We start from the raw sequence: 18,047 nt of genomic DNA on the forward strand, positions 1-18,047 counted from the left end.
TCCTGGGTTCAGTCCAACAAGTGCTTTCTGAGCACTTAGAATGCGCCAAGGTTGATTAGAGGTCACCGCGCGGCTGCTGCTCCAAGGCGCGCTGAAGCCTGAATTCACGAAGGCTTAGAGCTGGGAGGGAGCTTAGCAGTTGCCCAGCCCAAAGCCTTCATTTCACGGGCGAAGAAACCAAGACCCAGTTTACAGCACAGAAGGTCCAACAGGCCCGGGGAGGGGAGCCTGGAGGAGAACCCAGTCTGCTGACCGCCGCCCCCTCCCCGCCCTGCCGGCTGTCTCACCCCCCACATTTTCAGACCTGAAGCTCGAGGGTCAAATATGGTCGCTTTAAAGCTGAAAAAACAGCAGAGGGTCAGGGGCATGTGTTTAGGCGCAGAATCTAAGCAAACCCCACCATCACGGAGCTCCTGCCGTGGCAGGCTCCACAGCAGGCAGGGCCATGAGCGGCTGGGTCCCTCCGAGGCTCCCAGGCGCCACAGCTCACACTGCACGGTGGCTGCTGTGGGCCCAGCACCTCCCGCACCACAGGCAGCCACTGCACACCGCGCGCCAGGCGCTGTGGGTGACCGGGACCCTCCGAGCAATGCCAGAGACCACCCAGGGTGCCAGAGGGTTCTCTCTACGCGCGCGATACTTCCTCAGCCCAGATCTGGGCTCCACTCCTGACTCTGTTCGTTACGAGCAGTGGGATCTTGGCAAAGGCATTACACTCCCTGAGCCTTCGTTTCCCCATCTAAAAAGCGGGAATTTCCCCACTGCCCTCACCGGACTGTGCAGGACAATGAGATGCTGTGTGTGGTGAGGTTGGCACAGTGCTCGGCACACACCAGTCACCCAAGAAATGATACCACAATTTTTGTTGTTGCCAACAAGTGACACCTTCCTCCCTTATGACCATCACCAGCCCGGCCTTTCTAACACTCCAAGGGCTCAATCCTTCTAAACTTCTAAACGGCCATGGTACTCCCACGGTGATCCCCTTCACTGCACCCTGCACCCCTCTCCTCTTTCTGCTCCTCCCTCCCGCCCAGGGGAGGTTTAGCCCACCAGGTGCTGGGCTACTGGACCGGGTGGCTGTAACGTACAGCGTTCCATAGCATTTAGTGATGCACAGCACCTTTCTGTGCCCAACAGTCCCGGTTTGCTTGGGACTGACCTGGCTTTAGCAGTGCAGGTCCCACGTCCCTTGTCCTGGGACACCCCTGGATCCCAGGCAAACGGAGGCAGTTGGTTGTCCCACAACCATCTCTCCGTCTACAGATGAAGATACCAGACTCCAGGGACCGCACAGCCGGGTTGGGCTTGGCTGATTGTGTTTCTCTTGGATCTCGGCTCCGGTTATTACCAGCCTAGGAAAGGGGAAATGCAACCACATTTCTAAAGCGGCTTCTGTCCACGTGCTCCTCAGGCCTCTCCGGAGGCGCTCGGGGCCAGAAAAGGCATTCTCTCCAGGGCAGGAAGCATCGCTCTTCCTGGTTCTCACCACAGCTTGATAGTTCTATTCCCCATTTATGCTCTGCTTGAGTTTAAATCGATTGGTTGCAGAGTATTGACTTCCTAAAATTATACTCCCATTGGGGGAAGGGGAGGTATGGAGAGAGAAAGAATAAACAAACCAACTGCTAAGGCATTTCATTCGCTACCTACCCATTCCTTCACCACAAGGCAACCGGCTGCTTGGAAGGGTGCCGTTCGCAGCCTGTGTGGAATATGGTGACTGAGCCACTCGGTCTTACAAAGGACAGCGGTGGGGCGGGAGGGGCACCCTCCTGCTTCGGAGTCAACAGACCTGTTTTCAAACCCCAGCTTCACTGATTACAGCTGCATCACACTCAGCCCTTTGGGCCTTGATTTCTCCATTTGAAGATGGGAGAGTAATAGCTCCCTGTTGTGAATACTATACAATCAGTTAACAACATTATAATGAACTGCCATTTCGTGGTACAAAGCTCCTCCACGTACACTGCCCTGCTGGATCCTGGCCGTTACTCCGGGAGGCAGGAACTAAAGGTGTCTCCTGTCAGTTCTGCATCTGCACAGCCTGCCTTACGCTCAGGCCCTGCCACATCTAACCACCCCGGCCCGGCCCAGGCCCCCACATTCTGCATGGACCCCGTCTGGTGTAGCGGGAGTTCCCACTAGGCCTATGTGGCCAGGCCAGCTGGACCCCTGCCTGGGCTGTCTGGATGGATTCGCAGAATATACAGGACACTCAGAGAGGAAAAACGCATGTGGTCAGGTGCTCTACAGCAAGGAGAAGTGAGAGATTCAGACAATTATCTAGATGGTGCAGGTAAAAAGATTCTGGCCAAAATAAATAAATAAATAAATAAATAAATAAATAAATAAATAAATAAATAAATGTTTTTAATTTCAGAGAGGAAGGGAGAGGGAGAGCGAGAAACATCAATGATGAGAGAGAATCATCAATCGGCTGCCTCCCATAAGCCCCCTACTGGGGATCGAGCCTGCAACTGGGGCATGGGCCCTGCCTGGGAATTGAACTGTGACCTCCTGGTTCCTGGGTCAACGCTCAGTCTCTGAGCCACAGGGACCAGGCTGTTCTGACGTGTTTTGCTCTCCTTTTGCAGGTCATTGTCCCTGACCCTGTGAGGTTGTGGAGCCTCACACAGGCAGCGCCCCATTGGCCTGGAAGAAGTGAAGGATGGAGGGGTCCTTCTACCACCTTCACAGCCCAGGAGAATGGCAGGAACACGCTCAGCTGCTGGCTTCGTTAGCAGGCTTTGCGGCTCCCTTAAGTCAAGCGCATCTAGAACTGGGTCTGGAATGTATTCTTAGGGGTAGGTGGGTTCTATGGAAAGTTTTAAACTTTGTGCTTCCATTTTGATGGTAATCTTTAAAAATTTTATTTTATCGGCTGCAAGGGAAAAACTTTTCTGTTGTTATCATTCAAAACCGGAACACATTTCTATGGGCTAAAACCTTAATGAAGATATTGTTTCTCAAACTGGGACTCGATGCCCCCCTGGGGCTCTACAAATGTACAAGTACATTTTCATGGATCCACAGAAGTTATTTCCTTTTTAAAAGGGGTCCCTACTTTACTCCAACTTGAAAGGTACAGCCTGAAATGTCCTGTCCTCCTAGGCTCTCCCACTCTGCCTCCCCCATTCCATACCCACTCCAGGGACAAGCCAGTAACACACGCACGTGGTATGGGAACAGCAGGCTGTGAAAGGAATAAACCAAATGTACAACTGTATCGAAGGATTCCTCCCATTCTCTCTCCTTTGGTTTCCAGGTAAAAGCAGTGTCCCTTTAATTGAACCAGAAACCACCAAAATAATCCACCATCCATGATGCCATGTGATGCACCATGTCACATCAAGAAATACTACTTACACCCTGGCCGGCGTGGCTCAGTAGATTGAGCTTCATCCCACGCATAGAAAGGTCACCCGTTGATTCCTGGTCAGGGCACATGCCCGGGTTGCAGGCTCGATCCCCAGTAGGAGGTGTGCAGGAGGCAGCAGATCAGTGTTTCTCTCTCATCATTGATGTTTCTATCTCTCTCTTCCTCCCTCCCCCTTCCTCTCTTTCTAAAATCAATAAAAGCATACCACTTATTAGCTCTCCTCCAAACCCTCTGAGCAGAGAGCGCCAACTCTCAACCATGGGCCTCTCCCCTGGCTCAGGAGGGACCCAGCAGACTCAACTTGCACAGGGCGACTTTACCCCTGAATGTGGTGGTGGCAGTGGGGTGACAGGGGAATGCCCCAGAAAGCGAGCCTGAGGCATCCAGTTCCAACATGGGGAGCATCCAGTTCCCACCAGGTTCGATCTCCACTGGGTCTATGATGTTCCTACCCCTGAGCATGCGTGTGTGCATTATCTCTTACCATGGTCATGTCCAACGAACTCCCCATGAACCCATCTCCCCTGCAGTCACGCTTACTCTGGGAAGGCCACAGGCCCTGGTAGACCGGGTGCCTGAACAGTGGTTCGGGGCAGCGGCAGGGTTGGGGGGAGGGGGGCGGTTCTGAAGGCCTTTGGGAGCATGTATGTCAGGTCTTCTCCCACGGGGACACTAAAACCCTGTAGTTGCCTCTGGAATTCCTTTGGAGGCTTAGATGGTAAAGTCACCAATTTTGCCTTGCTCAGACAGTAAAAACATGTCATAGAAACCAAGTACATGCCTTTTAGTAGGCAGATTTGGGATATGAGGGGAGTATATTTATGTCCCTAGAAATAGTCAAGTCACAAAAGAATAAAATGTCACAGCCACGCTCTGAGAACTCCGGTCTTTTACGCCTCTTAAGAGTGATCTCTTTCTTTCCACAGGAAAGAACAAAAGAATGATTCGTAATCAGCCCAGAGCTGATTTCTGGGCAGCAGAGGAAGCCCGGGGGCTCTGTGGACCTGGAGAAAGCTCCCAGGTCCCAGGGCTGCGCAGCCCCGGTGCAGGTCCTGGGCAGCTCCGTCTGTCCAGCTCCTTCCCGGAGGACCGGGGCAGGTGACTCACACCCAACAGGCGTGTTCCTATTGGTTCTTAAGGAACCGCCAGGTGGCCCCTGGGAGTTTAGAAATGAAGGAAATAATTCGGAGCATTAAACCATGAAATCAGCATGGAATGGATCAGAGCGGAGGACTCGAACTCCCCACAGAGAGGCGCTCCGCTTGACTAGAGGCGCCCCAGAGCAGCGAGACCGCCCGCAAAGGCAGCGGCGGAGCAGAGGGGGACTGGGACACGGAGACACGGAGACACGTCTCAGGAGACTCCCTCCTGCGCGGCCACGCCCCGCCTGCACCCACAGCACACGGCTCCCCAGAATGCACCCCTCAAGAACTCACGGGTCCTGCTGGCACGAGCCACACTGCTGTCCCCGCTGCTTGCCCTGCTCCCCACGCCGGTCGGGTCCCTGTCGGGCCACAGGCCCCAGCGGACCTTCTGCTGGCCTGCAGGGTGTCCCTTCTGGTCTCTCTTCCTTTGAAGGTAGCTGGGGACTGAAAGCCCAACGTGGATGGAATGGCCGTCTGCGGGCACAACACAAGAGGGGGGGAGCCAAGAGTTACGGAAAGTTGGCATTTCTCCTTGACAGTCTCCGGGCGCAAAGAGCTAAGGCCAAACGCAAAACGGGAGACATGGGGTTCCTGGCCGGGACCCCTGCCCCAGGCGTGGGCTTGACAAAACCCCACTCCCAACAACTCGGTGCTGCAGGAAAAGCTACCCTTGGCGCTGCAGCTAGAACTCTGGCAGCACGAGCAGAACTCCCAGATCCCTGCTCGTCCAGGCAGCGATGACCACATATGGCCTACGGCGCAGGACAGAGGCCCTGGGGGGGGGGGGGGGAGGGTCCCAGGCTTAGTCCAAAATGCCAAGCCCCTCTTTGGCTGGTATAGAAAAGCCGCGTGCACCTCTACCGAGGGCCATTTTTACTAACAACCAAGGGCCACGTGAACCACTTACCAGAAAAGCAAGTTATTAAGGGTTTCTCAAAGCTGGTTGTGTAAACTAGAATTTTCAAGAACTATAGTTACCAGGAACCTTAAATTCAGAATTCTACTAGGAAGGCTGGCTGCTGCACAAACGCACCTCCCCCACCCCCCAGGCCGGGGCCACAGAGACAGCCGGAATTCTCCCAGCCCTCAGGAAGGACGAGCTGCTACCAGCTTCTCGTCACTGTTGTCTTGCAGTCAACAATTTTTAAAAATAATTAATAGATTGCTTAGTACAGTTTTAGACATATGGAATAATTGAGCAGATAGTACATAGACTTCCATGTAGCTACCCCCCATGCCCCCACCTCCACAAAGTTCCCTCTATTTTTTTTTAAATTGAGGTATAATTGACATATGACATTGCATTCATTTCAGGTGTACAAAATAATGATGTGATATGTGTATGCACTGTGCAGTGATTACTACAGTAAGTTTAGTTAATATCCATCATGACACAGTTACATTTTCTTCTTATGATGAGTCCTTTTAAGATCTACTCTCTTAGCAACTCTCAAGTGTACACTACAGATTAACTATAGCCACCATGCTGTACATCACAGAACTTACCTTATCACTGGAAATTTGTGCCTTTGACAGTCCTTACCCATTTTGTCCATTCCTTACCACCTGCCGTTGGCAACCACTAATCTGTTCTCTTTTTCTATGAGTTGGGCTTTTTAGATTGCACATATACCCGTAAATGAGCTCATGCGGTATTTGTCTTTTTCTGTATGACTTATTTCACCTAGCATAGTGCCTTCGAGACCCATCCATGCTGTTGTAAGTAGCAGGATTTCCTTCTTTCTAATGATTGAATAATATTCATATACACTGAGTGGCCAGATTATTATGATCTCTGAACGCATAATAATCTGGCCACTCAGTGTATATCCTATATAATAAAAGGCTAATATGCAAATTGTCCCCTTGACCAGGAGTTCGACCAGCAGGCAGGCCGGCCAACCGCCCATGTCCCCTCCCCCTGAACAGGCTGGCTGGACCCCACCCATGCATGAATTAATGCACCAGGCCTCATATATATGTGTGTGTGTGTGTGTGTGTGTGTGTGTGTGTGTGTGTGTATATATATATATATATATATATATATATATTAGAGGCCCAGTGCATGATTGAATCATGCACGTGTAGGGTCCCCTACACACTTTCGCTTTTCGCGATGGAACTGGGTGCCTGTCCACTGGTGCCCAAGCAGACAGGCACCCAGCTCCCCCACTTTTGATGGTCCGTGGCCGCTGAGGGGGGCTACCCTGCTGTTGAGAGGCACAGGGGGCAGGACTCCCGCCCCCTGCACCTCTCAACGGCCGCTGAGGGGGGCTGCCGCGGACAAATGGCTACCCTGTCGTTGAGAGGCGCAGCTGGGTGTCCTCGGCAGGCCCCCTCAGCGACCACGGATCTGGCCGTTGAGAGGCGCAGGGGGCGGGAGTCCCGCCCCCTGCCCCCTGCGCCTCTCAACAGCAGGGTAGCCCCCCTCAGTGGCAGCGGATCCGTGCCTCTCAATGGCCGGATAGGCCACCCTGAGTCCCGCCCCCCAGCCTCCCGCCGCCCAATCGTGGGCAAAGCGGAGTGATGGTAATTTACATGTTACTCTATTATTAGATAGGATATATATATATATATATATATATATATATATATATATATACACACACACACACATACATACTAGAGGCCCAGTGCATGATTAAATCATGCACGTGTAGGGTCCCCTAGGCCTAACCTGCCGTCCAGGCTATATCCACTGCCCCGCAAAGCCTAGCACGCTCCGCGGACACTGCTAGCAGCCTGCTCCCCGCTTTTGATGGCAGGGGGTCCGCTGGTGCTGGAGCGGACACACAGCTCCCCGCTTTCGATTGCGGGGGAGCTGGCTGGCTGTCTGTCCACTGGTGCACCAGGCCTTTCAAAAGCCTCCGGCGCGGCGGAGGCTTTTGAAAGGCCTGGTGCCGGAGCGGACAGACAGCCAGCTCCGCTGCTTTCACTTCCCGCTTTTGATGGTCCGCAGCAGGACGTGGGCTCGCTGCCCCAGAGGCCCCTTCTGTGCCGCAGCACAGTCATGGCGCAGACGCTGAGCTCGCGCTGCCGCTGGTGACGCGAGCTCAGTGTCCCACCGGCCCAATCAGCCACCCCGGCCACCCTGAGTCCCGCACCCTGCGCCTCCCGCTGGCCCAATCATGGGCGTAGAGGAGTGATGGTAATTTACGTATTACCCTTTTATTATGTAGGATATATACTGAGTGGCCAGATTATTATGCGTTCAGAGATCATAATAACCTGGCCACTCAGTGCATATAAACAGCGTTGGACATTGTTGTTGCTTCCATACCTTGGCTCTTGTGAATAAGGGTGCAATGAACACAGGGTGCAGACATCTCCTCGAGATAGTGATTTTGTTTCCTTCAGATACCACAGTATACACCCAGTTGTGGGATTGCTGAATCATATGATAGTTGAATTTTTAATTTTTTGAGGCACTTCCATACTGGTTTCCATAGTGGCTGTACCAACTTACATTTCAACCAACAGGGTACAGGGGTTCCCTTTTCTCCACATCGCTGTCAACATTTGTTATCTGTTGTCTTTTTTATAATACTCCTTATAACAGGTGTGAGGAGATATTGCATTGTGATTTTGATTTTCATTTCCCTGGTGATGAGTGATGTTTAGCACCTTTTCGTGTACCTGTTAGCCATTGGGTATCTTCTTTGGAAAGGTATCTATTTAGTTCCTCTGCCCATTTTTTAATTGAATGGTTTAGGGGGGGTTGCTATTAAGTTGTATGAGTTATTTGTATATTTGGATGTTAACCCCTTATCAAAGAGGTGATTGCAAATATTTTCTCTCATTCTGTAGGTTGCCTTTTCATTTTGTTAATGGTTTCCTTTGCTGTACAGAAGCTTTTTAGTTTGATATAGTCCCGCTTGTTTACTTTTGTTTTTGTTGTCTTTGCTTTGGGTGTCAAATCCAAAAAATTAAATTGTTGCCAAGATCAATATCAAGGAGTTTACCCCCAATATTTTCTTCTGTGAGTTTATGGTTTCAGGTCTTATGTTCAAGTCTTTTGTCCATTTTGAGTTGATTTTTGTGTTTCGTGTAAAATAGTGATCCAGTTTATTCTTTTACATGTGACTGTCACATCACCATGTACTAAAGAGACTATTCTTTCCCTGATGTTTATTGTTGGAAGTTCAACATACGTGTTTGGGTTTATTTCTGGACCCTCTGCTCTGTTCCATTGATATATATGTTTTCTATGCGAGTACCATACTGTCTTGATTACTATGGCTTGGTAATATAGTTTAAAATCAGGACACAGGATGCCTCCAATAATGTTCTTCTTTCTGAAGATTACTTTGGCAATTTGGAATCTTTTGTGGTTCCCTACAAATTTTAGAATTATTTGTTCTACTTCTGTGAAAAATGCCATTGGAATTTTGATAAGGATTACATTGAATCTGTAGATTGCTTTGGGTAGTTTAGAGATTTAACAGTATTAATTCTTCCAAACCATGAGCATAAGATAGCTATCTTTTCATTTATTTGTGTCTACTTCAGTTTCTTTCATCAATATCTTAGTGTTTTCAGTGTACAAGTCTTTCACCTCCTTGGTTAATTTTTTTTATTCCTAGATAGTTTATTCTATTTGTTGTAAATGGGATTGTTTTCTTTCTGATAGTTTATTAGTGCACAGAAATGCAACTGACTTCCCTGTGCTGATTTTGCAACTTCACTGAATTTATTAGTTCTAACAGGTTTTTGGTGAAGTCTTTAGAGTTTTCTATATATGAGACCATGTCATCTGCAAATAGAGACCATTGCATTTCTTCTCTAATTTGTATGCTTTTTACTTATTTTATTTAATTTTTGCCTCATTGCTCTGGCTAGGACTTACAGTGCTGTGTTAGTAAGAGTGGTAAGAGGGGGCATCCTTATCCTGTTCCTGATCTTAGAGGAAGAGCTTTCGGCTTTTCACGATCTACACTGACTTGATCTTTTTTCATGGAAGGGCGGACTGCCTCCGGGCGCAGACTCCTGAAATGCACATGCTGGACGCACAGACTGTGTGCAGACATCACACCGTCATGGCATCAAGCTGAGCCTGGAAGAGTCAGCTGCCCTGCATGCTCCCTGGCTGGTCCTCACTGGCCTGTGGTCATGGACATCTTCCTCTCTGGGACTCAGTGCCCTCCTCTGTAACGCAGGGATTAAAAAGCCCTTGCTTTACTGGCTGGGCAAGGTTTTTCAGAAGATAGAATGACCTGGTGTATGGGAACATGATTGTGAACATTGTAAGGGGCTGGATACGTAAAGAAACTTATTAAAGAAATCAGGGGAGACGGTTGTCAGGGAAACAGTTCACTTTCCACTCTGGATCTACCTTGTTCCATGTTTGTGTGTTTTTTTTAATATTTTCCATCATGATCTTTATTTTATTTATTTAATCCTCACCCGAGGATATTTTTCTATTGATTTTAGAGTGAGTGGGAGAGGGAAAGACAGAGAGAAACATCGATGTGAGAGAAACACATCGATTGGTTGCCTCCTGCACGCGCGCTGACCAGGGCCCGGGCCAGGGAAGAGCCTGCAACCAAGGTACATGCCCTTGACCAGACTCGAACCTGGGACCTTTCGGTCCACAGGCCAACGCTCTATCCACTGAGCCAAACTAGCAAGGGCCATGTTTGTTTCTTTTTTAATGTTTTTTTTTTTATTTTTTTGCTCCCATCATCAGAGCATGGCCATTAAGCTGGTGAACTGTGGGGGAATGGCTAACCCTCTTCCTTCTTTGCTCTGTGGGTCCTCTTCTCCCACGCTGAACATGTTGCAGTTTGCTCGGGACAATGCCAAGTCCTCCCAGGGACTCCTCACTGCATTCTTCTCCCGTGGCAGCCCCAGAGCGTTTCTACACAGACTGCAGCTCAGCAAGCTTCCAGCTGGGCAGCGAGATCAGCGTTTGCCTCCGCGTGGGGCCACAGCCCGTCTGGGTGCCTCTTATAAGCCCTGTGGCTGCTTCTCTGAGCGTAGGATCCTTGGGGCCTCTGAGTCAGCAACAGAAATACCGCCACCCAACACTCTCTTGCACTGGTTTTAACTGAACTGCCATTTTTAGAATCTATAACATGTTGATACTTGGCATTTAGTATGGTTTGTAGATCTTGTAAAATTAGGAGAGTTTAATTTTGTGCCCTAATCCATACAAGCAAAGTGCCACTCTCCTAGCTCCAGCCTGACCACGTGGTCCCTTTAAGACACAGGGAAGCCCTAACCGGTTTGGCTCAGTGGATAGAGCGTCGGCCTGCAGACTGAAAGGTCCCAGGTTCGATTCCGGTCAAGGGCATGTACCTCGGTTGTGGGCACATCCCCAGTAGGAGGTGTGCAGGAGGCAGCTGATCGATGTTTCTCTCTCATCGATGTTTCTAACTCTCTATCCCTCTCCCTTCCTCTCTGTAAAAAATAAATAAAAAATACATATTTTTAAAAAAGACACAGGGAGAGCTGGCTCCACAGGATCGAGAAGAGACAATGTGGGTGAGTCAGGAAAAGGGGCGAGCTCTCCAGATTCCCCAGCTGGAAGGGTTGTTATACAAATATTCAAGGTATTCTCAGACCCTCCTGGGATCTGCATCAAGCTCTCAAGGCGACCTTACCTTCCTGGTCCTGACATCGCCTCCTGTAGTTCACAGGGTCCAGCTTCCCCACCCCAGCCTTCTCCTCCTCCACCTTCATGACTGTAAAGTAAAAGACGAACACAGCCTCAGTATGTGTACGACACAAGAAGCTAGGATTTCAAGGGGAAATGGTTAAATCCACACGCACAGTGGGAGGCCTTAATGCAGATGAAAAATTTCAGGCAAAAGAATGTATAGCCCTAACCAGTTTGGCTCAGTGGATAGAGTGTCAGCCTGCGGACTGCAGGGTCCCAGGTTCAATTCCGGTCAAAGGCATGTACCTTGGTTGCAGGCACATCCCCAGTAGGGAGTGTGCAGGTGGCAGCTGATCGATGTTTCTCTCTCATTGTTGTTTCTAACTCTCTATCCCTCTCCCTTCCTCTCTGTAAAAAATAAATAAAATATATTAAATATATATATTTTTAAAAAAAGAATGTATAGACAAATTGAAGAAGCTCAACCATCTCCAACAAAAAGAGAACACACCTGTTTTTCAATTACCCATGGAGCATTTACAAAGAGAGCATGTTTACTAGGTCACAGAAAAGCCTTAGTACATTTTGAAGAATTAAGAATTTGGAGAATTAAGCCATTTTTTCTGTGTCGCAGAGCCAGGCATGGTGGAGCCAAGATTAAAATGGGCATCTCCCTGATTCCTGGATCCAAGGGAGGGAGGGAGGAAGAGGAGGACAGGAAGAAATGGAGACGTGAGAGATGGGAGGGAGTTGGTCTAGAGAAGCCCCCCACTTCTGGGTTCCAGACCCTTCCTTCCTAAGGTCTAGCTGACTTCCTGACACTCCCAACGGCCCCCTTTCTCTTCAGCCACCTTCAGCTGATTTGAGTTACTTCTATCCAAAGAGTATTCACCAACACAACCATCCACGGTAAAATGTTACCTAAGGAATTGTGTCAGCAACACACCAGCCCCTGCCATGTAGCAAAGGAAAGAACCTGTAACAGCCGTGTTCCCTACCCCAGCCCCTCTACTGTCCAGCTAGCCACCGGTTATTTTCCATCCATCTTTAGATCATAGATGGTATTGGTGGGAAACATGGCTTTACAGTGAGAGATCAGATCAAAGTATCTTCCGTTCTCAGTCACTTAAGGGCCCCCCCATTCCACTTTACTGCCCCTGCCAGCAGCCTGGAATCATATCTGGGATCCCTGAGAATCCAAACCCTACTGTAAGGTCAGGGACTGAGTGCCACACCCACAAACAGACACTCAGGGCCCCTGCCCAAGCAGCCTTCTCATCCCCTGCAGCGAGGAGATGGAGATATAGCCCACCTTATGGACGGTCAGCACACGTCGACCATCAAAACCCTGGTGACTGAATCACCTGCCACTTAACACTCCCCCCAGCCCCCATCCACAAGGGTACATCAGCTTAGTCCAACAAATCCACTTTGTTCCAGGTGTCTGCGTAGACACTGGAAGCAGAACAAAGAGTCCAATTACTAGGGCAGAGGGCCATAATATGTCCTTATTGAGATAAAAGCCCTCACGATGAGGCATCATGTCGCTGGAAGAAAATTAACTAGGTTGTGCCATGTTCATCAGCCTTTGGAGAGCTTTTTCTCCCCTCCTATCTTTTAAGCCATTTGACCTTATTATATCTAAGACAATGGGACTAGCCCAGCAACGACCGAGTGAGCCCCTCTGAGAGCCCAAAGTAGTTCATTAAAGGGCTCATGGGGGATTATTTTATAAACTGAATTGACAAGAATGACACAGGGTCATGCTGGGCTTTAAAAAGCTAAGCTAGAGCCCGGCCAGTGTGGCTCAGCGGTTGAGCATTGACCCAGGAACCAAGAGGTTAGCGTTGACCTATGATCCAGGAGGTCACCGTTTGATTCCCAGTCAGGCTCGATTCCCAGTAGGGGCGTACAGGAGGCAGCGAATCAATGATACTCTCTCATCATTGATGTTTCTATTTCACTATACCTCTCCTTTCCTCTCTCTCTACAAATCAATAAAATCATTTAAAAAAGTATTTTTTAAAAATAAAAAGCTAAACTAGAAGCTAGAGAAAGGCCACCCTCCCAACATTGCACCTGCACCTTCCCTCCCACCCCCCACCCCAGGCATACCCCAGGAGAGGAAAGACAAAGCAAGCAAACAGAATATCCCTAAGCAAACCACCAGGAACAAAACCAGGTACTGCATTCAAGACCTAACAACAGAAATGCATAATGAGCCCTAACCGGTTTGGCTCAGTGGATAGAGTGTCAGCCTGCGGACTGAAGGGTCCCAGGTTCGATTCCGGGCAAGGGCATGTACCTTGGTTGTGGGCACATCCCCAGGAGGGGGTGTGCAGTAGGCAGCTGATTGATGTTTCTAACTCTCTCCCTCCCTTCCTCTCTGTAAAAAAATCAATAAAACATATTTTTTAAAAAATAAATGCGTAATGAAAGGAGGCCAGCCATGATTCAGTTTCTATCCCGAGATGTTACATTAACAGATGCAATTTATTTTCCCATAGTTTTCTTGGAAAGGGGCAAATCTCAGGGGGTTTTCATACTTTATAAATATTTCAGCCAGTCTCATAAATTTGGCAAAGACTATAGAAATGCACATGCCTAGAAGAAACGATTCTCAGCTTCATCAGAGGAGAACAAAAAACAAACAAACCCAAAAACTAACTCACCAAGGTGTCAGAGGGAATGAGTCTCCTGTCATTTCTATTCATGTGGAATGATGTTTTGTGCCCCAAACCAGCGAACTCAAGGCACCAGGGTGACTAGTACAGTATCATCTTTTTTAAGGAAAGGCAAATGCCCAATGGCCATTGGGAGCATCTATCCAGCTTTCATGGTGTTTTCCTTCTCCGTGCGTGGAGCTCAGTCTTAAACACCCTGCACTCACTGCAAAGCGCATGTCCCTTATCTGCCTAGCACTGTCCACCACCGCTGAAGCTCCGAGATGCAAACTTACCTCCACAGTCTTAGCACCAGAAACCCTGGCCCACGTCTCCGGAAGGCCAGACTCCCTCGCTCTGTTGCTGTTGGATGGCAAGAAGGACACGCTGTGATTTCTAGGCTGAACAGGATTTGGGGCATGGGAGATTGACTGTGGGCTCGTGGAGGCCAGCCATGTGACCAGGGTGGGGGCAGGCACAGTCCTGCAGGGTGAGCCTGTTGGCTAACAGACCGGCGTAGTGCAGGGTCTTAACAGAGCTGGCCGAGATCATAGGCGGGTTGTCTTTGCTCTAAATTTCTTCTTGGATTTTAACTTGGTGATCTTTTATTTTATTTTTATTTATTTTGAACTTGGTGATCTTTTTATGGGAGTGTTAGGTTTCAGCCTGGATTCTGAAGGGTTGCTTTATCTCCCTGCATAGTTTCTATTCGTATTCCAGATACTTTTTGGATTCTGTCTTGCAGGGATGTTAGAGGTGGAGGTCTAAGAGTCCTTACAGATGACCCAGCCCCACCCCAGGGTCACCCATTATTACAGACAAGTTGTGGCTTATCCAGGAGCCGGCAGAGGCCTGGGTCTGGCATTACCTATTGAGGTGACCCTGATGGCTGGCACCCAAAATTACAATTTCCTTGAATATCTTTAACCTGTAGGTCATTACGTATGAGAACTGCTGAGGTGCCAATAGTAGACCTTACCACATTGTAGGTGCCTAAATCTGCACCTATCAGATTGGGACATGGCTTAGAAGTTGTGGCAATCTATACTCGTGATCCATGAGTTTGTATAAACATGTGTACTTATATTTCTTATTTTTATCACAATCTTCATTAAATACTCCAAGGTTATCTTTTTTTGAGGGATCAGGGGAGATCAAAAGCTGGAGAGATGCTGGATCTCAAAGACTTGAAGACTTTTCGAGACCAGAACCCTATGAGTAACCTTCTAGTCCACTTCTGCCTCTCCACCCACATGGTCCATGCTGGCTGTCTGCTAACAGAAAGGGAAATGATAGTAATGATGGTGGAAATGGCAGAGGTGGAAGTGGTAGGTGTGGCAGTATGGTAATTGGGCATAAATTGAGGTGGTGAGGTGTAGGTGAAGGTGGTGAGGTATAGATGGAGGTGGTGAGGTATATATGGAGGTGCTGAGGTGTAGATGGAGGTGGTGAGGTGTAGATGGAGGTGGTGAGGTGTAGATGGAGGTGATGAGGTATAGATGGAGGTGGTGAGGTATAGATGGAGGTGCTGAGGTGTAGATGGAGGTGGTGAGGTATAGATGGAGGTGATGAGGGTAGATGGAGGTGGTGAGGTGTAGATGGAGGTGGTAGAAGTCTAGATGGAGGTGGTGAGGTATAGATGGAGGTGGTGAGGTGTAGATGGAGGTGGTGAGGTATAGATGGAGGTGGTGAGGGTAGATGGAGGTGGTGAGGTGTAGATGGAGGTGGTGAGGTATCGATGGAGGTGGTGAGGTGTAGATGGAGGTGGTGAGGTGTAGATAGAGGTGGTGAGGTATAGATGGAGGTGGTGAGGTGTAGATGGAAGTGGTGAGGTATAGATGGAGGTGGTGAGGTGTAGATGGATGTGGTGAGGTATAGATGGAGGTGGTGAGGGTAGATGGAGGTGGTGAGGTGTAGATGGAGGTGGTGAGGTATAGATGGAGGTGGTGAGGTGTAGATGGAGGTGGTGAGGTGTAGATGGAGGTGGTGAGGTGTAGATGGAGGTGGTGAGGTATAGATGGAGGTGCTGAGGTGTAGATGGAGGTGGTGAGGTATAGATGGAGGTGATGAGGGTAGATGGAGGTGGTGAGGTATAGATGGAGGTGGTGAGATGAAGATAGAAATGGTGGAGGCAGTGGTGGTGGTGGAGGAAGGAATGAGAAGACCTCCTAAATGATGGAGTAGGAGATTCGTGTGACATGCTGCGAGTATATAAAAGTATAAAATGGTGAAGCCTCGGTATTAGGAGTCTAGTGAACCTTATTCTGTCCCCAGAGCTGTGTGACCTTGGAGCAGAGCTCCCGCTTAGTAAATAGTGGCTTGTTGTGGGGAACTCACCTCTCTCCAAGCACTTTCCCTTTCCCTACTAAGTAGAAGCTTCTGTCCTTTCTGAAGTCTTGAGAAAAGTACTCTCTAATCACCTCTCAGGTGGAGGGTGAGTGGCTCGTGTGTTTGACGAATCTGGGGGAATAAGATGGTCCTGTGCCATGACTCCTCCTTCTGAGAACCCCTGCCCCAGAGAAGGCCTGAGCTGCACCCCTCACCCCCTCTCTTTTCAGCAAACTTTCCAGGACAGGTTCTTTCCCAGGTAGGGAGTCTTCCAGTGCTACGTAGATACGTTTGATTCTAGGGAGAAGTTAGGAAGCTTGATTGTTATACATCCTAAACCAAATTCTCCCATCAGCTTTATGCGTTATAAAGCTATCTTGAGTTCTAGCTGTCTGATTTCTGTATCGTATTTCTCATTTGATTTCAAGCACAAGGGAAAGATTGTGAGTAAATATCATCCCCAAATTCCAAAGCCGATGGATCAATCAAAGAACCTGCATGGAGTCGAGGGACTAAATGGTCTCTAGGTTTCCTTCAAGCTCTAACATCCTGTGATGTTTGAATCTGTGTCTCTGGAGCATAACAGACATTCATGGAGCTGGGGTGAAGGTTGAGAGTCCTAGTGGACGACTTCCTAACCTCTGACTCTCTTCCTTCCTGCTTTTCAATCCAGTGAAGACCTTGAGTCTTCAAACATCTTCCTCTTCCCCCTCCATAGTCCCTCATGGCTTCATGTACTGCCACCTCTGGTCTGGACCCCACTGTGCCGAGCTGGCATGGCCATGGGTGAACCTGAGAGGGGGTGATGAAGGACTTAGAAAAGACAGACAAGAAAATAAAGCTGAGGCTGGATGGGACGCTGCTCTCTGATGGAGAGACAGCGCCACAGCCTGCAAGCCAAATCTTTATTTTATAGCCAGATTCCACGAGGCAAAGTAAGGGCGTGGTCACAACGTTCTCGTGGGTTTCCAACCTTCTCAATTACATGTACCTGATCAAGCTTTGTTTACTTGCTGCACCTCCTGCAGCCTATATCACTCAGCCACGTGGGACCACAGGTTCGGACCATAAGGTCAAGCTTACAACTGTGGCCTTTGGCTATAATTGTGCTGGGACTTGCACGTGGCTTTGCCACGAGAGGACTGTGCCCTCTCATTAGTCCCAGGCTTGAACCTGTCCAAACGCTGTAGCCGCTCTCCACACCCCACGATGAATCCTTTCAGTCTCCCCTCATTGATACCCATAACCTCGTGGTACTGCCTGTAAACCTCTTGGTCTAAAACAGCCCACTATTAACCTTCTCATCCTGCACTCAGCTATCTTTCATCTCTGGAGAAAGCCTGTCTTCACAGGGAGAGAATAGAGCCAATACACAGAGTGGCCAAGGTGTGTGTGTGTGTGTGTGTGTGTGTGTGAGAGAGAGAGAGAGAGAGAGAGAGAGAGAGAGAGAGAGAGAGAGAGAGAGAGATGGTAGTATGGGAGAGAGTAAGACCTAGTCCCTGATGTTGATGACCAACTCCATCCCTGCCCTTCCCCATGGTTTGGCTCCGTGAGGGGAAGACTATTGAGAGGATCCAGGCATCCCTTTTCTCTCCTTTCCCTCCCCTCTGGGCTCTTTCCACATTACTGCCAAGGAGACTGGTTCGCCAGCTGGCTTTAAGCACTAGGGTAAATGCTTGGGGCTTTCATTCCTTCCTCGCACCAGAGTGGCCAGCTGAGACCCGTGTGTTGGCTTAGGTAGGAGAAAGGAAAAAGATTGGACCCTATGGTTCTTAGTCAGAGGTGTTTTATATTTGGCCATATCTGGAGACACTTTTGGTTGTCACACTGAGAGAAGAGTTTACTTGCCTCTGGTAGGTAAAGGCCAGGGATGCTTGCACAAGACACCTGCATAATGAGTTAGCTGGACCCCAACTGGCAACAGTGCTGAG

General features: G+C 49.1%; 1 protein-coding gene across 2 annotated transcripts in view; it reads right to left on the reverse strand.

The window, feature by feature from the left end:
* Nucleotides 1–11,208, reverse strand: part of SLC4A5 (solute carrier family 4 member 5) — a gene marked incomplete at its 5' end in the record, with an annotated part of 67,948 nt that extends 56,740 nt beyond the window's left edge. For both annotated transcript variants that reach the window (XM_079792825.1, XM_079792826.1), the window contains 2 exons: nt 4,819–5,001; nt 11,130–11,208. In XM_079792825.1, the coding sequence (XP_079648951.1) occupies nt 4,819–5,001; nt 11,130–11,208 (262 nt within the window). The remainder of the gene's footprint in view (nt 1–4,818; nt 5,002–11,129) is intronic.
* Nucleotides 11,209–18,047: the final 6,839 nt, after the last annotated feature.

Source organism: Cnephaeus nilssonii (genome assembly GCF_951640355.1).
Source record: "Cnephaeus nilssonii genome assembly, chromosome: 15".
NCBI lineage: Eukaryota > Metazoa > Chordata > Mammalia > Chiroptera > Vespertilionidae > Cnephaeus > Cnephaeus nilssonii.